Here is a 20756-nt window from a genome sequence, read left to right as displayed (position 1 = left end):
ATGCCAGTTTGTAATGTGCTGCAAACATCCCCACTGGGAGCTGTAGCCCATAGCAGAGTGAAGCCAGCAGAGACATGTTAAGACCAATGAACATGACACCCTGTGCCATTTGGCTACGCCTAGAAATTCTGTTCATAATAGTAATGAACAGAATCGGAGACAAAGGGCAGCCCTGGTGGAAAACAAGCCTACCTTATTGCCAGAAAGATGAACCCAATGACCCATAATCATGAAGCAACCCTTGAGGGGGCACAGTTGAATTGCTTCTTCAAGTCAGCAAAAGTATCTGTAGAGTAGTTGGGGGCAATACCCCACACACATTCATCTATCATCATAGAGGGCACAGAGCTGGTCCAGTGCTCTGCAACCAGGTTGAAAACCACATTACTCCTGTGAATGGAGGTGGACTTTTCTCCACAGGGGAAGGGAAGCTAAAAAGTGTGATTTCCTGTTGAAGTTGATACCTCTGGCTCCCCACGGCCTACAGTGTGGTCAGAGAACTGCTTTCACCTCCCGAGTTATCTGACTTGAGGTTGCTAGATTTTCTTCAAGACTTATGGGAATCTTGTTCCATGGCTCTATGTACCAAACCCCTCCCACACTCGAGTTGGCGTAGTTGGCGGCTAAGAACGCTGTCTTCTGCCAGTACCAGTCAGCTGCTTTCAGAGTTGCACAAGTTAACCAGTCTTGAAAGAATCCCTCCCTTTTGATTGAGAACTCCCTTCACTTATGTCCATCTTCTGCCAGAAGCCATCGTAGGCGGATACTGCGTCAGGCACCAACAACTTTATAATCACAGTTCTGTACATCTGCGTCAGCAATGGAGGTGTGGTACACGGTTCATTCAGACTACATGACCCCAGCTTCCCCAAGGATGCTGTTGACATGCCTCTGCCAGAAGCTCTAAGAGCACCCTGACTATACGTTGAGGTGTACTCGATCTGTCCATTGCTGCTGTTGCTTACACCTTCTCTGTTTCCACAGGTTTGTAGACTCAGGTGAGATGGTGGAAAGCTTCCCCTACAGAACCAAAGCACTTTTTGCATTTGAGGAAATAGACGGGGTGGACGTTTGTTTCTTCGGAATGCACGTCCAGGAGTACGGCTCAGAGTGCCCCTTTCCAAATACCAGGTAACACGGGCAAAATGTTAGAGGCATTGCTCTAAGTTTCCTTTTAGTTTGTGTGCATTATTCTCACATCACATATTCTGTATCTCTTTTTCAGACGGGTTTACATATCATACCTCGACAGTATTCACTTCTTCAGACCGCGTTTGCTAAGGACTGCAGTATACCATGAGATCTTAATAGGATACCTGGAGTATGTGAAAAAACTTGGGTGGGTAAAAAGTAACTTTATGCAGTGTTGCATTTTAGCTCCTTTCAGTCATGTATTGATGCATGTTTAATTCTTCTAAGTGCTAAGTGAGTCATAACTTAATTCCTGACCAGGTATGTGACGGGTCACATTTGGGCCTGCCCACCCAGTGAAGGAGATGACTATATTTTCCACTGCCACCCTCCGGACCAGAAGATCCCCAAGCCCAAAAGGCTTCAAGAGTGGTACAGAAAAATGCTGGACAAGGCTTTTGCTGAAAGAATCATACATGATTACAAGGTCAGAAAATTATACCAGTAAAAATAACTTTGTAACCACCTGTGCATGTTATGTTTCTCAAGACATTCCCAGCTATAATTAACATTTTGAAGTCTGGTGTTGGCGGCAGGCGGTTACCACGCTGTTCAGCTGAACTAACGTAGTTTGCTTTAGGAATATAAATGATTATCTTGTAAGACTCTGGAGTGGCTGATGGGCACATTTACACTGGAATATCAGTGAATTAACATTTATTACCAAACAACTTAGACTTGATGTACACTCTGATGGGAGTGACTCCCCCCCCCCCTCATTTTTCATAAATCCAACTTCCAACTTGACCCAATTAGAAGCTCTTGTTGCCCAATTCCATGATAAGAGCCTTTGTGTGTCTGTGTTCAGGACATTTTCAAGCAGGCAACAGAAGACAGGCTGACCAGTGCCTACGAGCTGCCGTACTTTGAGGGTGACTTTTGGCCTAATGTACTGGAGGAGAGCATCAAGGAGCTGGAGCAGGAAGAGGAAGAAAGGAAAAAGGAGGAGAACACAGCCTCCTCTGAGACAACAGAGGTGAGTTTGATGGATACATGGATTCAGAATATTTTTATTAATGAAAGAAAGCCTCTTCTGATCCCAGAATCAACAGCCCAGTGTTTTAAGTCCTTTGTCTCGCCCCAGATTGTATCATTCTCAACTACCCATTATATAAATGCTTTTGGCTTTCTGGCACTGTATAAACCACTCTGCTTAATTGCATAATCTCATCTTGCCTGTTGTGCAATCTCAACTTCTCTAAATGTCCATGTGTGTCTTTTTACAAGGGAGCCCAAGCTGACAGCAAGAATGCCAAAAAGAAGAATAACAAGAAAACCAACAAAAACAAGAGCAGCGTCAGTCGAGCCAATAAGAAAAAGCCTGGAATGCCAAATGTAGCCAATGATCTGTCCCAGAAGCTCTATGCCACAATGGAGAAACATAAGGAGGTGGGAAACCCTAGCAACTATAACAGATTTTTTTTTTTTTTGTCTCTCCTAAATGAATAAAATTTCATTTCATGTAACATTTCAGTAACTTGACTCTTGTTTTAAAGCTTGGGGAAAAAATTCAGACAAAGCTGGTAGATTGTTGTGTGTGAAATTCTAAGTACAGAGCAGCGTCTCTCTTACTGTGCTGCTTCCTGAGGATAATTGAATTCCACATGAAAATTTTCTTCCACACAAGAGTTATGGAATTTGTCACATTGCACTACACTTCAGCAATGCCTATAGCTAACAGTGTTGCTTCCCCTCCTGCCACCAGGTATTTTTTGTTATCCACCTCCATGCTGGGCCAGTCATTAACACCTTGCCACCCATCATGGACCCTGACCCTCTGCTGACTTGTGACCTGATGGATGGACGTGATGCGTTTCTGACCTTGGCCAGGGACAAGCACTGGGAGTTCAGCTCACTGAGAAGGTGTAAATGGAGCACAATGTGCATGCTGGTGGAGCTGCACAACCAAGGCCAGGACCGCTTTGTGTACACTTGCAATGAGTGCAAGCACCATGTCGAGACTCGCTGGCACTGCACAGTTTGTGAGGTAAGATACAGTTGTGATCATTGACCGTGTTTTAAAAGCAACATCTGCATCGGTTTTGAATTAACACCTAGTTTACATTTTTAACTAAGGTTAATGTCATCTCTCTCCCCTCTCATCAGGACTATGACCTATGCATTAACTGCTACCACACTAAAGGCCATGATCACCAAATGGTGAAGTGGGGTCTGGGCTTGGATGATGACAGCAATGGTCAAGGTGGAGAGGCCTCCAAGAGCCCTCAGGAGAGTCGACGCCTTAGTATCCAGCGCTGTATCCAGTCCCTGGTGCACGCCTGCCAGTGCCGCAATGCCAACTGCTCTTTGCCGTCCTGCCAGAAGATGAAGAGGGTGGTTCAGCACACCAAAGGTTGCAAGCGCAAGACCAATGGTGGCTGTCCTGTGTGCAAGCAGCTCATCGCTTTATGTTGCTATCATGCCAAGCACTGTCAGGAGAACAAGTGTCCCGTGCCCTTCTGTCTCAACATCAAACACAAGCTTCGACAACAGCAGCTGCAGCACAGGCTTCAGCAGGCTCAAATGATGCGTCGCAGAATGGCCACCATGGCTGGAAGGGGTATGCCTATGCCATCTCCACCTACCTTAAATGCCCCAGACACTCCAAATTCTGTGCAGCAGCCTAATACACCCCAGACTCCCCAGCCCATGTCCAACCAGCCCCAACAACAGCAACCACCAAACCCCACCAATATGTCCCAAGGCTTTCCCAGCAACGGCCGCAGCAGTCAGCCTCCAACACCAGTGCCGCAAGGTAAACCGGGGCCTCAGTCATCCCCTCTCCATCAACAGCAGTCACCCATGCCCAACATGCCGCACCAACAGCAGCCTCCACAGCCTCGCCAGCAGCAGCAACCGCAGGAGTCATTGATGGAAGCCCTGAAGGTGGCCAGACAGATCGAGATGTTAGCTAAGTCAAAGCAGCCGCAGCAGCAACAGCAGCAGCAGCAGCAGCAGAAGCAACAGAATTATGCAATGAATGGGATGCCAATGAACCACCCACGCATGATGGGGCCCATGCCAAGCCAAATGCAGATGATGCAGGGGCCACGCGGGCCCCAGGTGATGCAGCAGGGCCAGTGGGGTCCGGGGATGCAGAATCCCCAGGGTCATCAGCCACAGGTTCCTCCTCAACAAGGCCCCATGCCCCCTCAGCAGCCTCAGGGAAACCCAATGCCCCAGCAAGGTCAGCCCATGCAGAGGCCCATGATGCCCCAGCAAGGTCACCAGATGTCTGGGGTCATGCCTACACAGGGCTCCTCACAGCAGGGCATGACACCACAGCGACAAAACATGCCCCGAGGTATGCCGAGTAACATTGCTCCAAGTGCCCTGCGGGAGCTATTGGACACCCTAAAATCACCCAGCTCCCCACAGCAGCAACAGCAGGTCCTGAGCATCCTCAAGTCTAACCCCCACCTCATGGCCGCCTTCATTAAACAGAGGACGGCAAAATACCAAGCCAACCAACCACAGCAGCAGGCCCAACAGCAGAACCCTCAGGCCATGCTAGGATCCCAGCCAGGAATGCACACAATGGTGGGCATGGCAAACCAGGTGCAAAGGCCAGGAATGGCACCTCAACAGCAGCCTCCTCAGCAGGTGGGACCCCAGGGAATGCCATCCATGGGCACCCAAGGCCAGATGGTACCAAACGGAAATCAAATGTTCCGCAGACAGCAAATTCTTAGGCAGCAGCAGTTGCAACAGCAGCAGCTGCTGCTGCAACAGCAACAGCAGCTGCAGCAACAACAGCAGCTGCAGCAACAGCAGCTGCAACAGCAGCAGCAGCTGCAACAGCAGCAGCAGCAGCAGCAGCTGCAGCAACAACAACAGCAGCAGGGAGGTTTGCCTCCAGCCCATGGGCAGTTCCCCCAACAGCAGCCGGGACCAGGAAGCTATATCCGTATGCAGCAGCAGCAGCACATGGCTATGCAAGGAGGTGGGGGGCCTATGGGACCGCTCCCTCCCACATCTCAAATGGGCCAACCTGGGATGGGAATGGATGGACAGCAGAACTTCCAGCAACGCATGCTTCAGCAGCAACAGCATCAGATGATGAAGCAGCAGATGGGCTCTTCGGCACAGGCCAACTCGATGAGTCCACAGCCTCACATGCTCCAAGGCCAAGCCCAGGCAGGAGCTCACCTACCTGGCCAGACAATGGCAAATACCCTGGGAAGCCAGGTACGCTCTCCAGCCCCAGTGCAATCGCCCCGCCCACCTTCGCAGCAGGCACCTCATTCCAGTCCCTCCCCTCGGATACAACCCCAGCCGTCACCTCAGCATGGCGCACTTCACTCCAACTCTCCCCATCCCAGCTTAGGAGGTCCCATGTCAGGGTCCATGGAGCAGGGTCACATGGGAACACCAGAGCAGAGCGCCATGCTCCCGCAGCTTAACACACCAAACCGAGGGGGGTTGAGTAGTGACATGGGTATGGTGGGTGACACGACGGGAGACACACTAGAGAAATTTGTTGAAGGATTGTAGCATTTTGAGACAGAAGAAAGGCATTGTTCTGTTTTCAGCTGCAACATTTTTCTATTTGCTGATGTAAAAAGCTAAAAGAAATCACAAAATAAATTAGTCTTACGAGGCCTACGGACTGTGAACCAAGGACTACTTTTTCAAGTACACAGAGTGATTTAATAATTGCTGTTGAAGAAACAACAAAGACACAATGAATATATTTTTGGTTCAGACCAGCCTTGCAAGATTTTGCCCTGGTCTTTGTGTTTTAATTTGTTTTTCATTTGTTATTCTCTGGTATTGACTTTTTTAAAAAACCTTCTCTAAAAAAAAAAATTTCATTTTATTATTTTTTATTTTGTACGTTTGCAAATTAATATTGTATTTGTGTAAAGAAGACTGTAAAATTATTTGTGTGGGAATTGTTTTTGCCAGGCTTCACCTCTTGCTCAGTTTCTCTGTTCCTGGCTAATTTATTCTAATATGCCATTTTTCAAAAAGGACTGCCTTTAGGAAAGCCTTAATTTCTTTCCTGTTTGCAGAGTCTAAAGGAGATTAACGTATTTGTATAGATCTAGGAACTATTGCACACACCCAAACACAATTTGCAGGTTGAAGGTAAACCTGCGTTGACTCTTCATGTTCACAGGTGCAGGAATGTTCTTTTTACTGGCCTGGGCCCAGTGTTCGTCTTGCAGATGTTCAAAGATTGCTTTGTCTCTCCTTCAGTCTAAAGAAATTCTCATTAAGTCCTAAACCTCTTTCGCCTGTGGTGGGAAATTATCTTGTTTGACTGCTGATTTGTGTTCAGAGAGTTTTGTGCATCATTTTCTCTCGCATTAAACTTGACTTGATGATGAACTATTCTCTAATGTAAATCATGCAGGTGGACAGTACTGTAAATATGCAGAAATGAAATCACTGTACAAATTGGTTCAAATGGCTCATTTCGTACTTATATACCATATTGTTAAATAAACCTGTGTGCCACAGACTCTGCCTCGAATCTTTCTGCATGGGGGAAATTCGTATGTGTTCAGCAGCTGGGCTGATTTTTATTTGCTCAATCATTTCTCTATATTAAAAAATAAATAAATAAAACGATCCATTAGATTTTCATCAGTTGCGTGTGGAAGCTTGTTTGGGCCACTGAAGAATTTGTTTGTTTTGGGTTTTTTTTTTGGTTTTTTTTTTGGGGGGGGGGGGGGGGGGTTGCCCTCCTTAAGTCAAGGTTTCAGGTAAATTCAAATGATCACTGACATTTCAAACTTAGTTGGACATTAACATTTTGAAATGTGTAACCTGAAATTTTGAGAGATGATGAAATTATGAGATGTGTAACTTAAAGTTTTAAACTGATAACCTGAAGTTATTGAGATATGTGAACTGGAATATTGTGAAATGTAACTCAAATTTTGAAATAACCTGAAAATTCGAGGTAAGATTTTGAGAAAACTGAATTTTTATGTAGGTAAGAGGACAAATTGAAATATAAAACTTGAAATTTGGAGATGGGTAATTTGAAATTTTTGTTTTATTTTTTTCCCCCCAGTGGTAACGACAAGCTTTCATAGTTTCCAAGAGTTTATTTTGATGTGAGAACAGGATCAAGAAAAATCTTCACATTTAAAAAATATGAACCATCAGATTTTTGCCATTGACAATTTGAAATGTAACAAATTGTTGCAAAAAAAAAAAAAATGCTGCTTGCATGAACATAACGCACTACTTTTACATTCTGTTTGACCTTGAATTGTAAATTGGGAACAAAGAAAAAAATCTAAATTTTAAGTAATCAGAAAACTCTAATAAATAACCGTACTAAAGATGAATATAAATATATACACATATAATATACACAGGTGATTAGCCGTGTATTATGACATAAAATTATGCACTTACAGTTTAAAGAGCATCCTATTCTCATCAGGCAGATTGCGGTCGGCCTTTTGGCGTCATTATCGCGCGCAGTCGCAGGTCCTTTTTCCGCTGTAGTTCAGCGTGTGTCCCTGTCGGTCAGTTGACCTGTCATTTGTTTCGTCTTTGGGTCCCACCTGAGTGTCAGCATGTCCCGCTGTCTCGCGCTGGCTCGGTTCGCTCTCGGTTCCTCTCAGAGGGCCAGCTCGCGGCTGGTGTCATCTACACGCGGGCTGAGCAGCCGACCTGTCTCGCGCTCCTTGACTGGAGGTAAGCTGTGCTTATTAGCCAGCCAAGTTAGCCTAGCCGCCTAGCTGACAGCACCAAGATTTCAGTTAAATGTAAACTCTGCTTCGGCTAACCTTTGTGGCCATGTTTTATAAACTAACCTGCGGCTCACGTGTCTTACAGTAGAAACCGATTAACGGTTAAAAATGAATTTAAAGCGATTCGCTTATAAATTTTATTGCATGGTTACATCACACTAAACACAATAGATTTCATTTATCGTTTAATATCCCCCATCTTTGAGGAAAGCTTACAGAAGTACCATACCATAAACCCCTGAGAACCGAGGAAAAAAAGTGTCTTTCAGTTGAACCTTTTTGGTAATTTCCTGCCTCTTTGGAGCAAAAAGAGGCCACCCAAACAAATAAGATATAATTGAAAAGGCCAGGATGTTCTCAATTGAGAGGACACCAGGACTTAACGTTACTGTTACACAAACACTTAAAAACACAAAGGTGAGACCCTTATTTTTTTTTTTGAAAGAAGGCTCATGCACACTGCTCAAACGAGTAAATCCATTTCACCTGCTTTGTTTCAAATCAAAATGGCAGCAAGATGGAGCCCCCCTCCCCAAAATAAGCAATGGTTGTGCAGATGTTGACTACAGACCCTTGCTCGGAACTTACTTTTCTCTAGTTTTGCTTTTTGCTGGTGTCTTTGTGAGTCCTGGTAGCATGAGACGTCACCTACAGCCCAACTGCAAAAGCCCGATCCTCTCTATGCTTTAATCTGCTTCTCAGTACACCTGGATACAGGAGTCGAGCTACAGCATTTTGAACAAGCAAGAGATGTGAACGCAGAGCCTGACTAATGCCCAAATATAAGCTAGTGTGATAACTAAGCCTGGATGACACGAAGCCATGAATCACTTTCTTGAAGGTCTGTTTTGCTGTAGGCAGCATTCGGGCATTGTTTGGGTAAACTTGTGGCCTCAGAGGGTTAAGTAGATCCTGATTAGAGAGATGATGAGGGATCTAAAATGCTACTGCTTCCCTGTTAAATGGCCTCACCATCTTTACTTGTCATGCCATCAGGTTTGTCGGTTGGACAGCTGCAGAGGTGGAGCAGTCGCCCCAGGGTGTGGAGTTCGCAGCAGGCCTGCCTTGGCGTTAGCCCACAGTATTATTACAGCACCCAGGAAGCAGAGAAAGAGCCAGAGGAGGAGCCTCTGCACAATATCATCAGTGATACAGAGGCTGTGCAAGGTACTGGGACAGCTGCAGACATATTTCCTATGAAAGCTTGTTCTCAAATTCTGAATGTTGCTCTGCCTTTGATCTTTCAGGTAGTTTCCACAAACATGAGTTTCAGGCTGAAACCAAAAAGCTGCTGGATATTGTCGCCAGGTCCCTGTACTCAGAGAAAGAGGTGATGTAAAGTTGGACAAAAGCTACTATCATTACAGTTTACCTTCACTGCTCTCCTCTGACTGACTTGTCTTTCTTTCAGGTCTTTATCAGGGAGCTCATCTCTAACGGCAGCGACGCACTGGAAAAACTGCGCCACAAATTGATATCAGCAGGTGGTGAAACGGCTCCAATGGAGATCCACCTGCAGAGTGATGCAGCAAAGGGCACCTTCACCATTCAGGTACACCTGTTTACTGACTTTAGAAGTTTTGGACAAGTTTTAGAACAGGAAGAGTAACATTAGATCAGAAAGCGAGTCGTAATCCTAGCAGATCAGCTGAGCTCGGTGCCAGCAAAACACCAGCCGATGGCTCAGCTGTTACCTTTCCATGTATCCAGTCTTAACCAGGATAATTCTAAATTTGTTCAAGCTGCTTTGCAACCCATCTCCACCCCAGGTCCTCCTCTTTTCTTGCATTGTTACTTACTTAAATCAGTAGCATATCTCTGCTTTTTGTCCTGAGATCCATACAGCCAGCTATAAATAACTATAGCAGGTTGTTCCTAGTGCTTCTAGTGCACTTGAAGCCCTGAGATGGTTTACTGCCCCCTGCTGGTAAATGGGATACAACACACTAGGATAGCTTAACTCTTGAGTGACTGATTTCTATATTCAAACAGGACACAGGAATCGGCATGAACAAGGATGAGCTGGTGTCTAACCTGGGCACTATCGCCCGCTCTGGTTCTAAGGTGAGTGCTTCATTGTGACATTACTTATCTGATATAGCGCTCCTGTTTGGCTTTTAAAATGCAGCATCGTGTTTTCTGATGCTCACTCCTTCTGTCATTATTGTAACTTTCTCCCCACTGTAGGCGTTTTTGGACGCTCTTCAGAACCAGGCGGAGGCCAGCAGCACCATCATTGGTCAGTTTGGTGTTGGATTCTACTCCGCCTTCATGGTGTCCGACCGCGTGGACGTGTACACTCGCTCGTCTGAGCCCGATGCACCTGGATACAAGTGGTCCTCAGATGGGTGAGAGCAAAGAGTGGCTGTAGAGAGGTATCCTTGGTTTGAGAAGGGCTGCTGTGAATCAGAAGTGTAATCCTCAATATTTCACATGGTCTCCCTCAGCTCTGGGGTTTTTGAGATTGCTGAAGCCACCGGCGTTCAACAAGGAACAAAAATCGTGCTCCACCTGAAAGACGACTGCAAGGAGTTTTCCTCTGAGGACAGAGTTAAAGGTAAAAGTGCTGTCGCTGCTTTGGTAACTGTAGGACGGCTGCAGTGAGGAGACGTATTCATGCATCAGTACTTATTGTTTCTGTTTCAGAGGTTGTAACAAAGTACAGCAACTTTGTAAGCTTCCCCATCTTTCTGAATGGACGGAGGCTCAACACTCTGCAGGTGAGCTGCTGTTCTTCTGTTTTGGATGCAAAGGTTGTCACTGAATGGTCCAACCTCACAAAATAAATGGCACAATTGTACAGTACTGTGTAAAAGTCTTTAGCCGCCCCTGATTTCTTGATATTTTGCCTCCAAGGAGCCAAACGTTTGCTCCTTGTGTTTGTCCTCGTACCTGACAATTTTAACCAGAATGTTTTTGTTTGTTTGCTTTTTAACCCTGACCTAGGAATTATTTATTAAAAGGCACTAACAAATAGTAAAACTATCGTTATTTCTTTATTTTATTTTACCTTAGTTTGTTGTACAAGTTCCAAAAAAACAATTCAGTTAGATTAAATGTTTTCAAAAGTGTATTTTTTGCCGCTCAGCCCTGAAAGGCTCATGGGGTATTGTCATCACCCGACTGGGTGGACAGGCATGTGGTGTGGACACCTAAGTTTGTGAATTTAATAACTTGAGAAAGAGGTGACGTAGGAGCTTCAAATTGATACCATGGGGTGCATCTACTAAAATACCTGGACGAGTTCAAATCTTGGTGACCTCAACCTGAAAGTCACTGTAAGCTTTCCGAAAATCTGGTGTATGGGATAACTTAAGAACAAGACGACGTAGGATTTTGACATGAATACCATGGGTGTGTCTACTAGGAGGCTGAGGGGTAGCACTGTCAGTCATTAGTATTTATTTAGTTAAGTTGAATTTAACTGTAATAATCTTGGTGTCTGTTTATAACAGACGACTTGGCAAAGAACCCGTTTTATATTGTATTTTGTGGCATTTTGTTGCTAGCATAAAAATCCAAAGACAGCAGGCATAAAATAGTATTTTTGCACCAACAAGCTGATTCCCAAAGACCTCTCAGCCCAAATTTGATATACATCGTAGCTGTGTATGTTGTGCAGTTTCCTTAAAGAATTTTAGGCACCTGGGGAGGTGGGAGACAAAAGAAGAAGTATTAAAGAAATGTAATGATTTAACTGGGTTTTTTTTTTTACCTTTATTTATACAAGTAGTTTCATTTAGACTCAGTGTCTCATTTACAAGAGAGCCCTGTTTCAGACAAACATATTAAAATTACGACAATGAAAATAATAATTTTTAATAATCGCTGTCTGTCTTCCTTCAGGCTTTGTGGATGATGGAGCCGAAGGAGATCAGTGACTGGCAGCACGAGGAGTTCTACCGCTACATCGCTCAGGCTTACGACAAGCCACGCTACACTCTGCACTACCGCGCCGACGCCCCGCTTAACATCAGGAGCATCTTTTATGTCCCCGAAGCGGTGCGGAGTATTTCGCAATGCAAACTTTACTTCAGTTGCTGTTTGGTTGCAAAGCTCTGTGAGAATCTTCATTTAGGAAACCGGCTGGTGTTCAGGTCCAGTACTGATAGATGACGTAAACTTTACAGCTTTATAAATTGTTCTTTAGCGACCTTTCAGCAGTGTTGAGTCGAGGAAGCTGGTTTCCTGTAACGTGTGTGACAAAAGAATGTATTTGCCAACAGAAGCCATCCATGTTCGATGTGAGCAGGGAGATGGGGTCCAGCGTGGCTCTGTACAGCAGGAAGGTCCTGATTCAGACCAAAGCTACTGACATTTTGCCCAAGTGGCTGCGCTTCCTTCGAGGTTTGTTCCTCCTCGAATGCTTCTAGCATGCTCTGTATTTTTTTCTTCACGCAACACTTTGCAGAATGTTTTTGTTTTGTTTTTAGGTGTGGTGGACAGCGAGGACATCCCTCTGAATCTGAGCAGAGAGCTGCTGCAGGAGAGCGCCCTCATCAGGTACACTAGCAGTAATGCAGCTGTTTTAGGAATAAGTTTGGTTTAATGAAGGAAACGTACTGTACTCCATATCTGTATTTTTATTGTGGAACTTACTCTCCATTAATCAAATAACAGTCCCTCATGTCTCAGGCCACATCTGCATACATTTGCATTTTAACGGGGCGATAGTGGCTCAAGAGTTGGGGGTTCGTCTTGTAATCGGAAGGTTGCCGGTTCGAGCCCCGGCTTGGACAGTCTCTGTCGTTGTGTCCTTGGGCAAGACACTTCACCTGTTGCCTACTGGTGGTGGTCAGAGGGCCCGGTGGCGCCAGTGTCCGGCAGCCTCGCCTCTGTCAGTGCGCCCCAGGTGGCTGTGGCTACAATGTAGCTTGTAAAGCGCTATACAAATACAGACCATTTACCATTTTAAAACGGTGTTTTAAAAAAAGGGACTGAATTATCTCCCAACACGGCTGTAACCACGCATCTCATTGACCGCTCACCTTCTTCTGGAAACCGCTCCACACAGAGTTTCGTGACCTCAGAGGAAACGACTATAGTTCGTTACAAAAAAATCTCCTCTAAAATATGCATGTTCAAAATCAAAGCCATGACGGTAACCTGTGCTTTGACTATGCATTAAAATAGACGTTTGACATCACTAGAGCATATCAGCGAGAAGACTGACCCCTTACACTAAAACCGTGCAGTCAATTTTTCCGTTCTTCGCTTGTTCTCCCCTCGATGTTTGCTCATTCCTCTACCGTCTCCTTTCTTTAGGAAGCTTCGTGATGTTCTGCAGCAGAGGGTGATCCGCTTCCTGCTGGACCAGAGCAAAAAGGAGCCAGAGAAGTACAGCAAGTTCTTTGAGGACTACGGCCTCTTCATGAGGGAAGGCATCGTCACCACACAGGAACAAGATGTCAAGGTTTGCACCAGAGCTTTGCATTGAAATGACACAGAACTTTAAAGGTTAGCAGAAACACTTTGAGTCTGAGTCATGCTCCGTGCCCTCGCTCTTTGTAGGAGGATATCGCAAAGCTGCTGAGATTCGAGTCGTCGGCTTTGCCGGCCGGCCAGCAGACCAATCTGATGGAGTACGCGTCCCGCATGAAGGCAGGCACGCGTAACATCTACTACCTGTGTGCCCCCAACAGACATCTCGCAGAGCACTCCCCGTACTACGAAGCCATGAAGCAGAAGGACATGGAGGTAAGACTTGGACTCGAGTTAGCCAGCAGCCGGGTAACCCGAGCTGATCATTATCCTGATTAATCAACAACAGGTGCTGCTTAGAGCTTCACTATAACAAACTGCCGTGTCTCCATTTGCGTGCGTGCACGTATGCAGGTGCTCTTCTGCTACGAGCAGTTCGATGAGCTGACCCTGCTGCATCTCAGAGAGTTTGACAAGAAGAAGCTGATCTCAGTCGAGACCGACATCGTGGTCGATCACTACAAGGAGGAGAAGTATGAAGACAGCAAGCCAGGTGTGCCCGTCTTTCACAAGAGCCTCTCGCTGTTGCAGCTGTAGACTTGACTCCTGCTCATCGTCTTTTCTTCCTCGCAGCATCCGAGCGCCTGACGCAGGAGCAGGCTGACGACCTCATGGCCTGGATGAAGAACTCGCTTGGACCCCGTGTGACTAACATAAAGGTAAGAGAGGAACATTTGCATGCCTGAGATACCTGAAATGACTGTTTCTGAATTCGGCTGATGGGTTCTTGGAGGCTTGTTGGTCGTCTCTATCCGCACCTTCGATCGCTTTGTTTCCTTTCTTTTTTGTCCTTTTTCTTTCTGCACAGTTGTAGATTTGTAAAGTTTTGTGGGAAGAGCGTGAACTTTAGGTCCTGAAGGAGGGTATGATGGGAAAAGTTAAACACTTTTCTAAAGTGCTGGTTAAATCAGATTGGGAGCTGTGGTGAATGATCGGCTGATTTCCTGTCACGGACTCAATTTTAACCGTCGTGTCGGTAAATAAAAACCAATGATGTGGAAGCTTGCTTCCTCTATGTGAACTAAGCAAAGTGTGACTAATTCTGACACAGTTAGGGCGACTCGGACCTTAGTTTTTACGTTCGTAAACAGATTACAAGCCAACATCTTCACAGAAGCTCCAAAGCTTCACGTCAGGAATTTCAGGATGAAATCGGCTTGAAAATGCGATTATTTGTGAGTTTGACTCAGTTTATAATGTGAATACATGAGAGACATCAAAGTTCAGCACAACCAGGCTTTCTTTGGCTCAACAAAACCTAAAACCCCAGGTGGAGAGAACGGGTATCACTACAGGAGTAATCAGCTTTCTGCTTCAGGCTCTGTATGAGGAGTTTTGTGGGTCATGGGACTCTTCTTTCACACAGTGATCAGTATGAGTAGCACCTGCTCTAATCACAGATGTTATCAGAGGGTGATAATGAAATGGTGATTAAAAATCTATAAGGAACATAAAACACACAAAAAGGACGAGACAGTCCGAGCAGAGGACAGAAGATCGTTAATCAGAGGACAGGAAATCACCTGATTGGATTTTTCTCTGTACAGAGTAGTAATAAAAACATTTTAAGTTAATCATTTTAATTGCTTAATTATTATCAGTGCTAATAAGGTGACGGCTGCACATTAAAGGCCTGAAACTTTAAACTACATTTAAACATTTAAGGTGACTGTCACACAGCGTGGGAATCGATTTGGCTGAAAACGATTTGGCACATTAGAATCAGGTTTCACATCATCACCTGTGGTGGCAGACGGCCGCCCCTCGCTGAGCCCGTTTCTGCTGGAGGCTTCTTCCTGTTAAAAGGGAGTTTTCCTTCCCACTGTCGACAGAGTGCTTGCTCACAGGAACTCACCTGATTTTTGGGGTTTTCTCTGTAATTTTGCAGGGTGTTTAACCTTAACTGTTGTTGTGATTTGGTGCTATATGAATAAAACTTTAAGGGAAATGAACATTTACACATTTCCTGCATCATTAAATGGACATTCCAGTAACAATGGGCGTCACAGTTTGTCCTCGGTTTTGGTAACAACCATTTCATGTTAAGCACCTTTAGAAACAGATTTAAACGTCTCTTTGTTACCACCGTGTGCTGTAGTTAATTTTCTCCTCTGGCACTTTAGCTGACGCCTCGTCTGGACACCCACCCGGCCATGATCACAGTGCTGGAAATGGGCGCCGCACGCCACTTCCTCCGCACCCAGCAGCTGGCCCGCACTGCTGAGGAGAGAGCCCAAATACTGCAGCCCACACTGGAGATCAATGCAGGGTGTGTGTGTGGACAAATTGTACTGGGTGGAGAGTGGGAGAAAGTGGGTTTTTGTCCTCTTCTGACTGCGCTCTGCTTTCTCACAGACACGATCTGATCAAGAAGTTGTTCGCACTGAAGGACACAAACTCTGAGCTGGCTGGATTATTACTGGAGCAGGTACTGTGCTCAGTTATTTCATCTCTATTTGCTCTTTGCCCATTTTTTCCATTAATGATTTCTAAACCAAAAAAAAACAAAAAATGCCATATCACAATTTTTAACACTTTCCTTATATTTAGAAGAACAAAAATGAAATGTCAAATGTGTTTTAATGAAAAAATAAAGGCTGCGTTGTAGTGCTGTCAGATACTGCAAATTTTGGTAAATACAGGGCTAATATTGCCAATACCGATACAATAAGCATATTATTATCAGTGTAAAACGTTGCCCAGCCTTTCTCTGCAGGCAGGATGCCATTAGCTTGTTCACTGGAGAGATTTTATGGTAATTTGTTTTAACTGGTAGCAGTGCAGCTTCTATAGTTTTACTTTTATTTTTTCCAGATCTATGACAATGCCATGATCGCAGCCGGCTTGAACGATGATCCTCGACCGATGATTTCCCGCCTCAACGACCTCCTGACCAAAGCTTTAGAGAAGCACTGAGAGCGGCCCGCAGACACACTCTGCTTTGGTGAAAGCGGCCTGTAGACTGGAGCATTCGCAGCAGCTCAATGGTCGATAAAGCCAGAGAACTAGACTTGATAAAGAATACGCCACCTCTTTTCCCCTCTCAAGACTTTCATTTCCACCGGTGCAGCAGGCGTGAAGGCTGAAACAGGAACTGCCTGAAGATTCTCCATAAACACTTCAGTGTCTCTGCGCTTTGTGTTCTTTGGTCCTGCCATTAACAGGACATGAAGGTCATGGTTGCACCGGTCTGTTGTTACAGTGTGACTTTCAGTTAATAGCCAGGCTCATTCTTAATCACATCATGAATACTCCAGGCTTCTCAGTGAGCGCTGGACTCATCTTAAATATCTGATATTTTTCCAAGTTTGGATTTATAAGCTTTATTGGTCTTCCTTTTGGAAATGTGCCACTTCTAAGTTTCCAGATAATCTGGTTTTTCAGAGTAACAACCTCGTCTTTGAGGTACAAATTGTGCAGAAAAACGTTGTCCAGCTCAACCACAAGGACACTTAAGAGTAAATCTTCACCTCTCAGCACATTTGAAATTCAGCCTGGTAGTTTGTAATCTTTCGCTGTTCTCACTTTTTTTTGCTTGAACCATTTTTCTTACGCTCGTTAGTTTTGCGGTGTTAAAATGTTTCTGAGCAGCGGTTTGCGCTCGTACTCTGAGACTCTGCTGCATTCAGGAAGCGGTAAACGTCATTTCAGATAGTGTGAGGATTTATGGAGTCTTGTCAGCAAATAAACACTGATTCAACATAATGCCCGGTTAAAGAAATGAAGCTGTAATCTGGAACTTCTTTAAAATACAATTTTACTGCATTTCAAAGTAACATCTCTGCTGTGAGAGAGAAAATAAGATGAACCTCAGTTTTAAGACTTCATCCTTCTGTGTGCAGTCTGTCTGCACGGCTGTGTGACCGCACAAGTTCAAGTGGTTCTCAGGAGTTTCTATGTCCACCGTTATCAGCACTGTCAGTCCATTTCAACCACATCTGGGCACTTTGACCCATCAGAACTCCCGCCCAGGCTTCCTCTTCTTTTGTGAGCCGTCATCGCGGTCTCACCTCCAGACTGTCCGAGAGCATCGAATCCCAGAGGAGCGTCAGGAGAGCTTATCTATGTTTTCTAAGAAGCGTTGGGCCCACCATTCATCCAAATCTATGGGCACAAAGTCTGAGAAGAAAACAGAAATTAAACCATTAGATACATCTTTGTCCATGGCGTGGATGGTTGAGAATAAATGTCAAAAGGATGAAAAATAAAGAACCACTAAATATTACGCTTTTCTCTTCATCTATAAAATTTTCCTTACCACCTATTCAATACACTACTCCACTGCTGCATTTAGCCCAGTGGTAAAAGGTAATCCACTCAACCTGTGAGCTAAACCATCACAAACTGCAACAACAGCATTTTAAATGAGTCTTCGGTGCCCTCTTGTGGTCACAAGGAGGAACTGCGACGGTGTAGTAAATTCAAAGTAAACGCATTTTTAAATCTCATTTAAAAATAAAAGAAATGAGAAACGTAAAAACTTCAAAAATAAATACTAGCATCTTTTACATCAAGCTGTCTTACATAATGCTACGATATATATTTAACACTGCCGACTTTTATCAGTTACGTCTGCCTGCTGGGAATCTAAAGTGATCATCGCCCTCCGGTGGTCATAAGGCGGAACTGCAACAGCTCAGTCACACCACCACATTAAAAGTTAGAGAACCAACGAGTTGTATTTAATGTATTTTTGACTCATCTTATTCATGAGTTTTGGATTTTGTTCTGGGCTAGAGGTCTTAGTATTATTATGATCACTGTTACATTTAAAAAACCTACAAATACCATGAAAACGTGTGTGAGCTTTGCCTATGCATTGCTATAATAAAATTTTAGAATGAGTCAACAGATTTGACCCGTGACTTTGGGCTATGCTATTTGGCTGTTATAAACCAGTGCGACCTTCTGCACAGGTTGCAACAGTTACAGGCCTGTGAGCTGCAGCTAGATGAAATATGATTGTTACACTTGCACTAAATAAATAAAATCTCAGGACTTTTTTTTGTCACAGTGCGTAAAAAACACAGACTTGGGGTCTGAAGATAACACAAAAAGGAAAAACAGTAGCTATACTCACCGTCCATGTGTGGGCTGGGAGTGGCCTCTTTATAATGCACTGCTTTCTGTGCAGCCTGGCCCACCTCCTGCTCCTGCTGTAGCACCTCCTGCCAGGCTGAAAACACAAGACTTCGGTCAGTAAAGCCACCATGAACACCAAAATGTCCTCTGTCCAGTCCTACACTCCAGGGCCACACCCACAGTGCCTAACAAGTAAAGTCCAGCAACTGTTTCAGAGACATACCTCTGACCAATGTTTGTGTTCCAAACAGTGAAGCACGTGGTCACAAACTGTGTGTGTGTGGTTGTACACTACGATTGAGTTCAACTTTGGCAGCTGTCTCCAGGTCACGACTTTGAGGAGCCCCCAGTGGATACGTTTGATTATACAATTTGTATTTCAGTGAACAGAAAAGAACCAATCCAACCTGAACAGAAAGGCGGTGTCAGGCCTACTTTGTGCCCTTGTCCAGTCAGTGCCAAGGTTACTCAAGTCGTTTATGAGCTGCTGTGACTGAGCTTCAATGCCAACAACAGGACACACAGTGTAAGAACCACTGAGCCAAGTGGGGGATCTCCTGGAGACCTGCTGGGTTTGTGAATGTTAAAAAGAAGCCCAAACTTCAAATCCGGGTCACCAGACCCAACAATCCTGTCAGAACGCTTTGGTGCTCTTCTTTAAAGTGATGCCTAGATTTAAACCCCAAGCCTGAAATTTCATTTCTTTCAGCACATGTGCCAGCGTGGGTCAAGAGGAGATTGATGTGGGCGTGAGAGCATTTTTCTGCTCAGTGCCTATCAGTGTCAGAGCAGCTGTGTGGGTGAGGCCTTGGAGGGAAGAAGGGGCTGGTTAGCATCTTGATAGTAAAACAATGTCATTCACAAAACAGCAAGTGAGGAATGGGTGTAACGGTCTCTCACTTTCTTACCCTCAGAGACAAACTTGACATTTTCTTCATGTGACGGGGTGAAACTCTCTTCGTGATGATTGTGTGCAGGCAGAGCTGGAGCAGGGTGATGGTATTTCTTACCATTCGGACGGTTGAAAACGATCTTTGGAGCGGGAAGTCTGAAAGGGGGACAAGAGAAGTACTGTGTTGATTTCTGCAAGAAAGAAAGTGCTCATTATCATTCCCAAGCAGGAACTTTCTTAAGTGATATCCTATATCCAAGAAAGGCTGGTTAAGCAGGAGTAAGAAGTTACAACAGCTGAATGAGGGACCTTGTGATCCAAGGTCACACACACATGAACAGGGCCAGTCTGCCTGGCTGGTTCAAACCAAAAATCATGAAAACCCAACAGAGTAGGCAGGCCAAGCTCAGAGAAAATCAGAGCGGAGTTTTATTCAATCACCAAGGCATCAGCTGATGAACAATTGCTGCGGTCTCTAGCTGATGACGTCCACAGCTGCTAGGACACAGTCATTCACAATCACAACCAAAAGTATCTGAAAAAACTATAATGCAATCATTTCTTTACAATTGTCTCCTTTCACGACCTGTGCACCTACCCAGGCATATTCCAGGACGTTTGTTTGTGCTTGAAGTCACTGATTTTGCTGTCCAGCTGCTGTGTGGGCCCTGGAGAGCAAGACAAAGAGGATAAAACAACTTGTTATCAGCAGTCCGGAGAGGTGAAAGTGGGTTTTCCGGTGTGCCGTGCTTCATAGTTTAGCCCCACAGTCTCACCTGTGCGTCGCTGCGTGACCAGTTTGCTGGGACCTCTTGTAATTGTGTACATCATGCGCGGGCGGCTTCACCTGTGATCCCCGAGTTCGACACTTTGAAGTGTGAAGCGAAGCACGTACATCCAAGAAGCTCTTCTGATGTGAGAAGCTGATCAATCCACTGTTCGGTAACCTCGTGAAGCAGAGCAGTGCGCCACGCGTAAAAAACACAACAACCCCAAAAACTAGCGACCAGTGCACAGTCAGAGTCCCGTCTCTCCGTGTGCCCCGATCACTCACAAAATGTAAGTCACTTTGGTGCTAAGGTGTCCTGGCCGGCCACAATGTCACATAACCTGAAACAGCGGCAGTCATTCGTAAGACACGAGACGCACACGGTCACCGTCTCGACGTGCCTACACGCCTCCTTTGGCGCTTTAAAGCGACAGCGTCCCCCGAGTGTGAAGTGAGACTTGCAGAGGTGTAATGAAGCTTGTTTCACTAATTTGCCTCAGGTGAGAGCGAAAAGGCAGGATGATTTCACGTTATCGCGATGATTCGGCCTCACTGTGACGAATAAGACACTAAAATCGGGTCAGATGAGTGACGTATATGTGCTTCAACAAGCAGCAAATGCGCC

General features: G+C 45.1%; 3 protein-coding genes across 5 annotated transcripts in view; 2 read left to right on the top strand and 1 right to left on the bottom strand.

Annotated features, from left to right (window-relative positions):
* The window catches only part of crebbpb (CREB binding lysine acetyltransferase b), a 44438-nt gene extending 37765 nt beyond the window's left edge, over positions 1 to 6673 (top strand). For both annotated transcript variants that reach the window (XM_085403977.1, XM_085403976.1), the window contains exons 25-31: positions 985 to 1131; positions 1226 to 1339; positions 1453 to 1618; positions 2000 to 2167; positions 2419 to 2580; positions 2897 to 3178; positions 3298 to 6673. In XM_085403977.1, the coding sequence (XP_085260103.1) occupies positions 985 to 1131; positions 1226 to 1339; positions 1453 to 1618; positions 2000 to 2167; positions 2419 to 2580; positions 2897 to 3178; positions 3298 to 5685 (3427 nt within the window). In that variant the 3' untranslated portion in view covers positions 5686 to 6673. The remainder of the gene's footprint in view (positions 1 to 984; positions 1132 to 1225; positions 1340 to 1452; positions 1619 to 1999; positions 2168 to 2418; positions 2581 to 2896; positions 3179 to 3297) is intronic.
* Positions 6674 to 7651: 978 nt separating this feature from the next.
* On the top strand, positions 7652 to 17613 carry trap1 (TNF receptor-associated protein 1). Of its 2 annotated transcripts, XM_085403974.1 has the most exons (19): positions 7652 to 7851; positions 8904 to 9074; positions 9155 to 9237; positions 9319 to 9459; positions 9900 to 9971; positions 10095 to 10255; positions 10355 to 10464; positions 10554 to 10627; positions 11754 to 11909; positions 12134 to 12254; positions 12341 to 12410; positions 13173 to 13320; positions 13419 to 13604; positions 13743 to 13881; positions 13962 to 14047; positions 15512 to 15657; positions 15744 to 15816; positions 16203 to 16304; positions 16337 to 17613. In XM_085403974.1, the coding sequence occupies exons 1-18, from the start codon at positions 7731 to 7733 to the stop codon at positions 16302 to 16304; spliced, it is 2160 nt and encodes a 719-aa protein (XP_085260100.1). In that variant the 5' UTR covers positions 7652 to 7730; the 3' UTR covers positions 16337 to 17613. The 2 variants fall into 2 exon arrangements, with proteins under 2 accessions (XP_085260100.1, XP_085260099.1); XM_085403973.1 differs by having other exon boundaries at positions 16203 to 17613.
* On the bottom strand, positions 17369 to 20664 carry LOC146671641 (MAPK regulated corepressor interacting protein 2-like). The gene is made up of 5 exons (XM_085403975.1): positions 20139 to 20664; positions 19961 to 20030; positions 19379 to 19518; positions 18469 to 18564; positions 17369 to 17507 (listed from the first exon to the last, which is right to left on the bottom strand). Exons 1-5 carry the CDS (start codon positions 20191 to 20193, stop codon positions 17437 to 17439), a joined length of 432 nt encoding a protein of 143 aa, XP_085260101.1. The 5' UTR covers positions 20194 to 20664; the 3' UTR covers positions 17369 to 17436.
* Between the last annotated feature and the right edge of the window lie 92 nt (positions 20665 to 20756).

The sequence above is a fragment of the Rhamphochromis longiceps genome, linkage group LG4 (genome assembly GCF_057381845.1).
Source record: "Rhamphochromis longiceps isolate RC_006_pf linkage group LG4, R_longiceps_female_GT1.1, whole genome shotgun sequence".
NCBI classification, from domain to species: Eukaryota; Metazoa; Chordata; class Actinopteri; order Cichliformes; family Cichlidae; genus Rhamphochromis; species Rhamphochromis longiceps.
This window is presented reverse-complemented; position numbering and strand designations above follow the sequence as displayed.

Excerpts from the sequence above, each read along its gene's own strand:
- LOC146671641 (XM_085403975.1), bottom strand. The coding sequence starts at position 20,193 with ATGATGTACACAATTACAAGAGGTCCCAGCAAACTGGTCACGCAGCGA. Across the intron at positions 20,031-20,138 it reads GGTCACGCAGCGACGCACAG|GGCCCACACAGCAGCTGGAC; the intron begins GTGAGACTGTGG and ends CTTGCTCTCCAG. Across the intron at positions 17,508-18,468 it reads TCCCAGCCCACACATGGACG|ACTTTGTGCCCATAGATTTG; the intron begins GTGAGTATAGCT and ends TTTTCTTCTCAG.
- trap1 (XM_085403974.1), top strand. The coding sequence starts at position 7,731 with ATGTCCCGCTGTCTCGCGCTGGCTCGGTTCGCTCTCGGTTCCTCTCAG. Across the intron at positions 9,460-9,899 it reads AGGGCACCTTCACCATTCAG|GACACAGGAATCGGCATGAA; the intron begins GTACACCTGTTT and ends ATATTCAAACAG. Across the intron at positions 10,465-10,553 it reads CTCTGAGGACAGAGTTAAAG|AGGTTGTAACAAAGTACAGC; the intron begins GTAAAAGTGCTG and ends TTTCTGTTTCAG.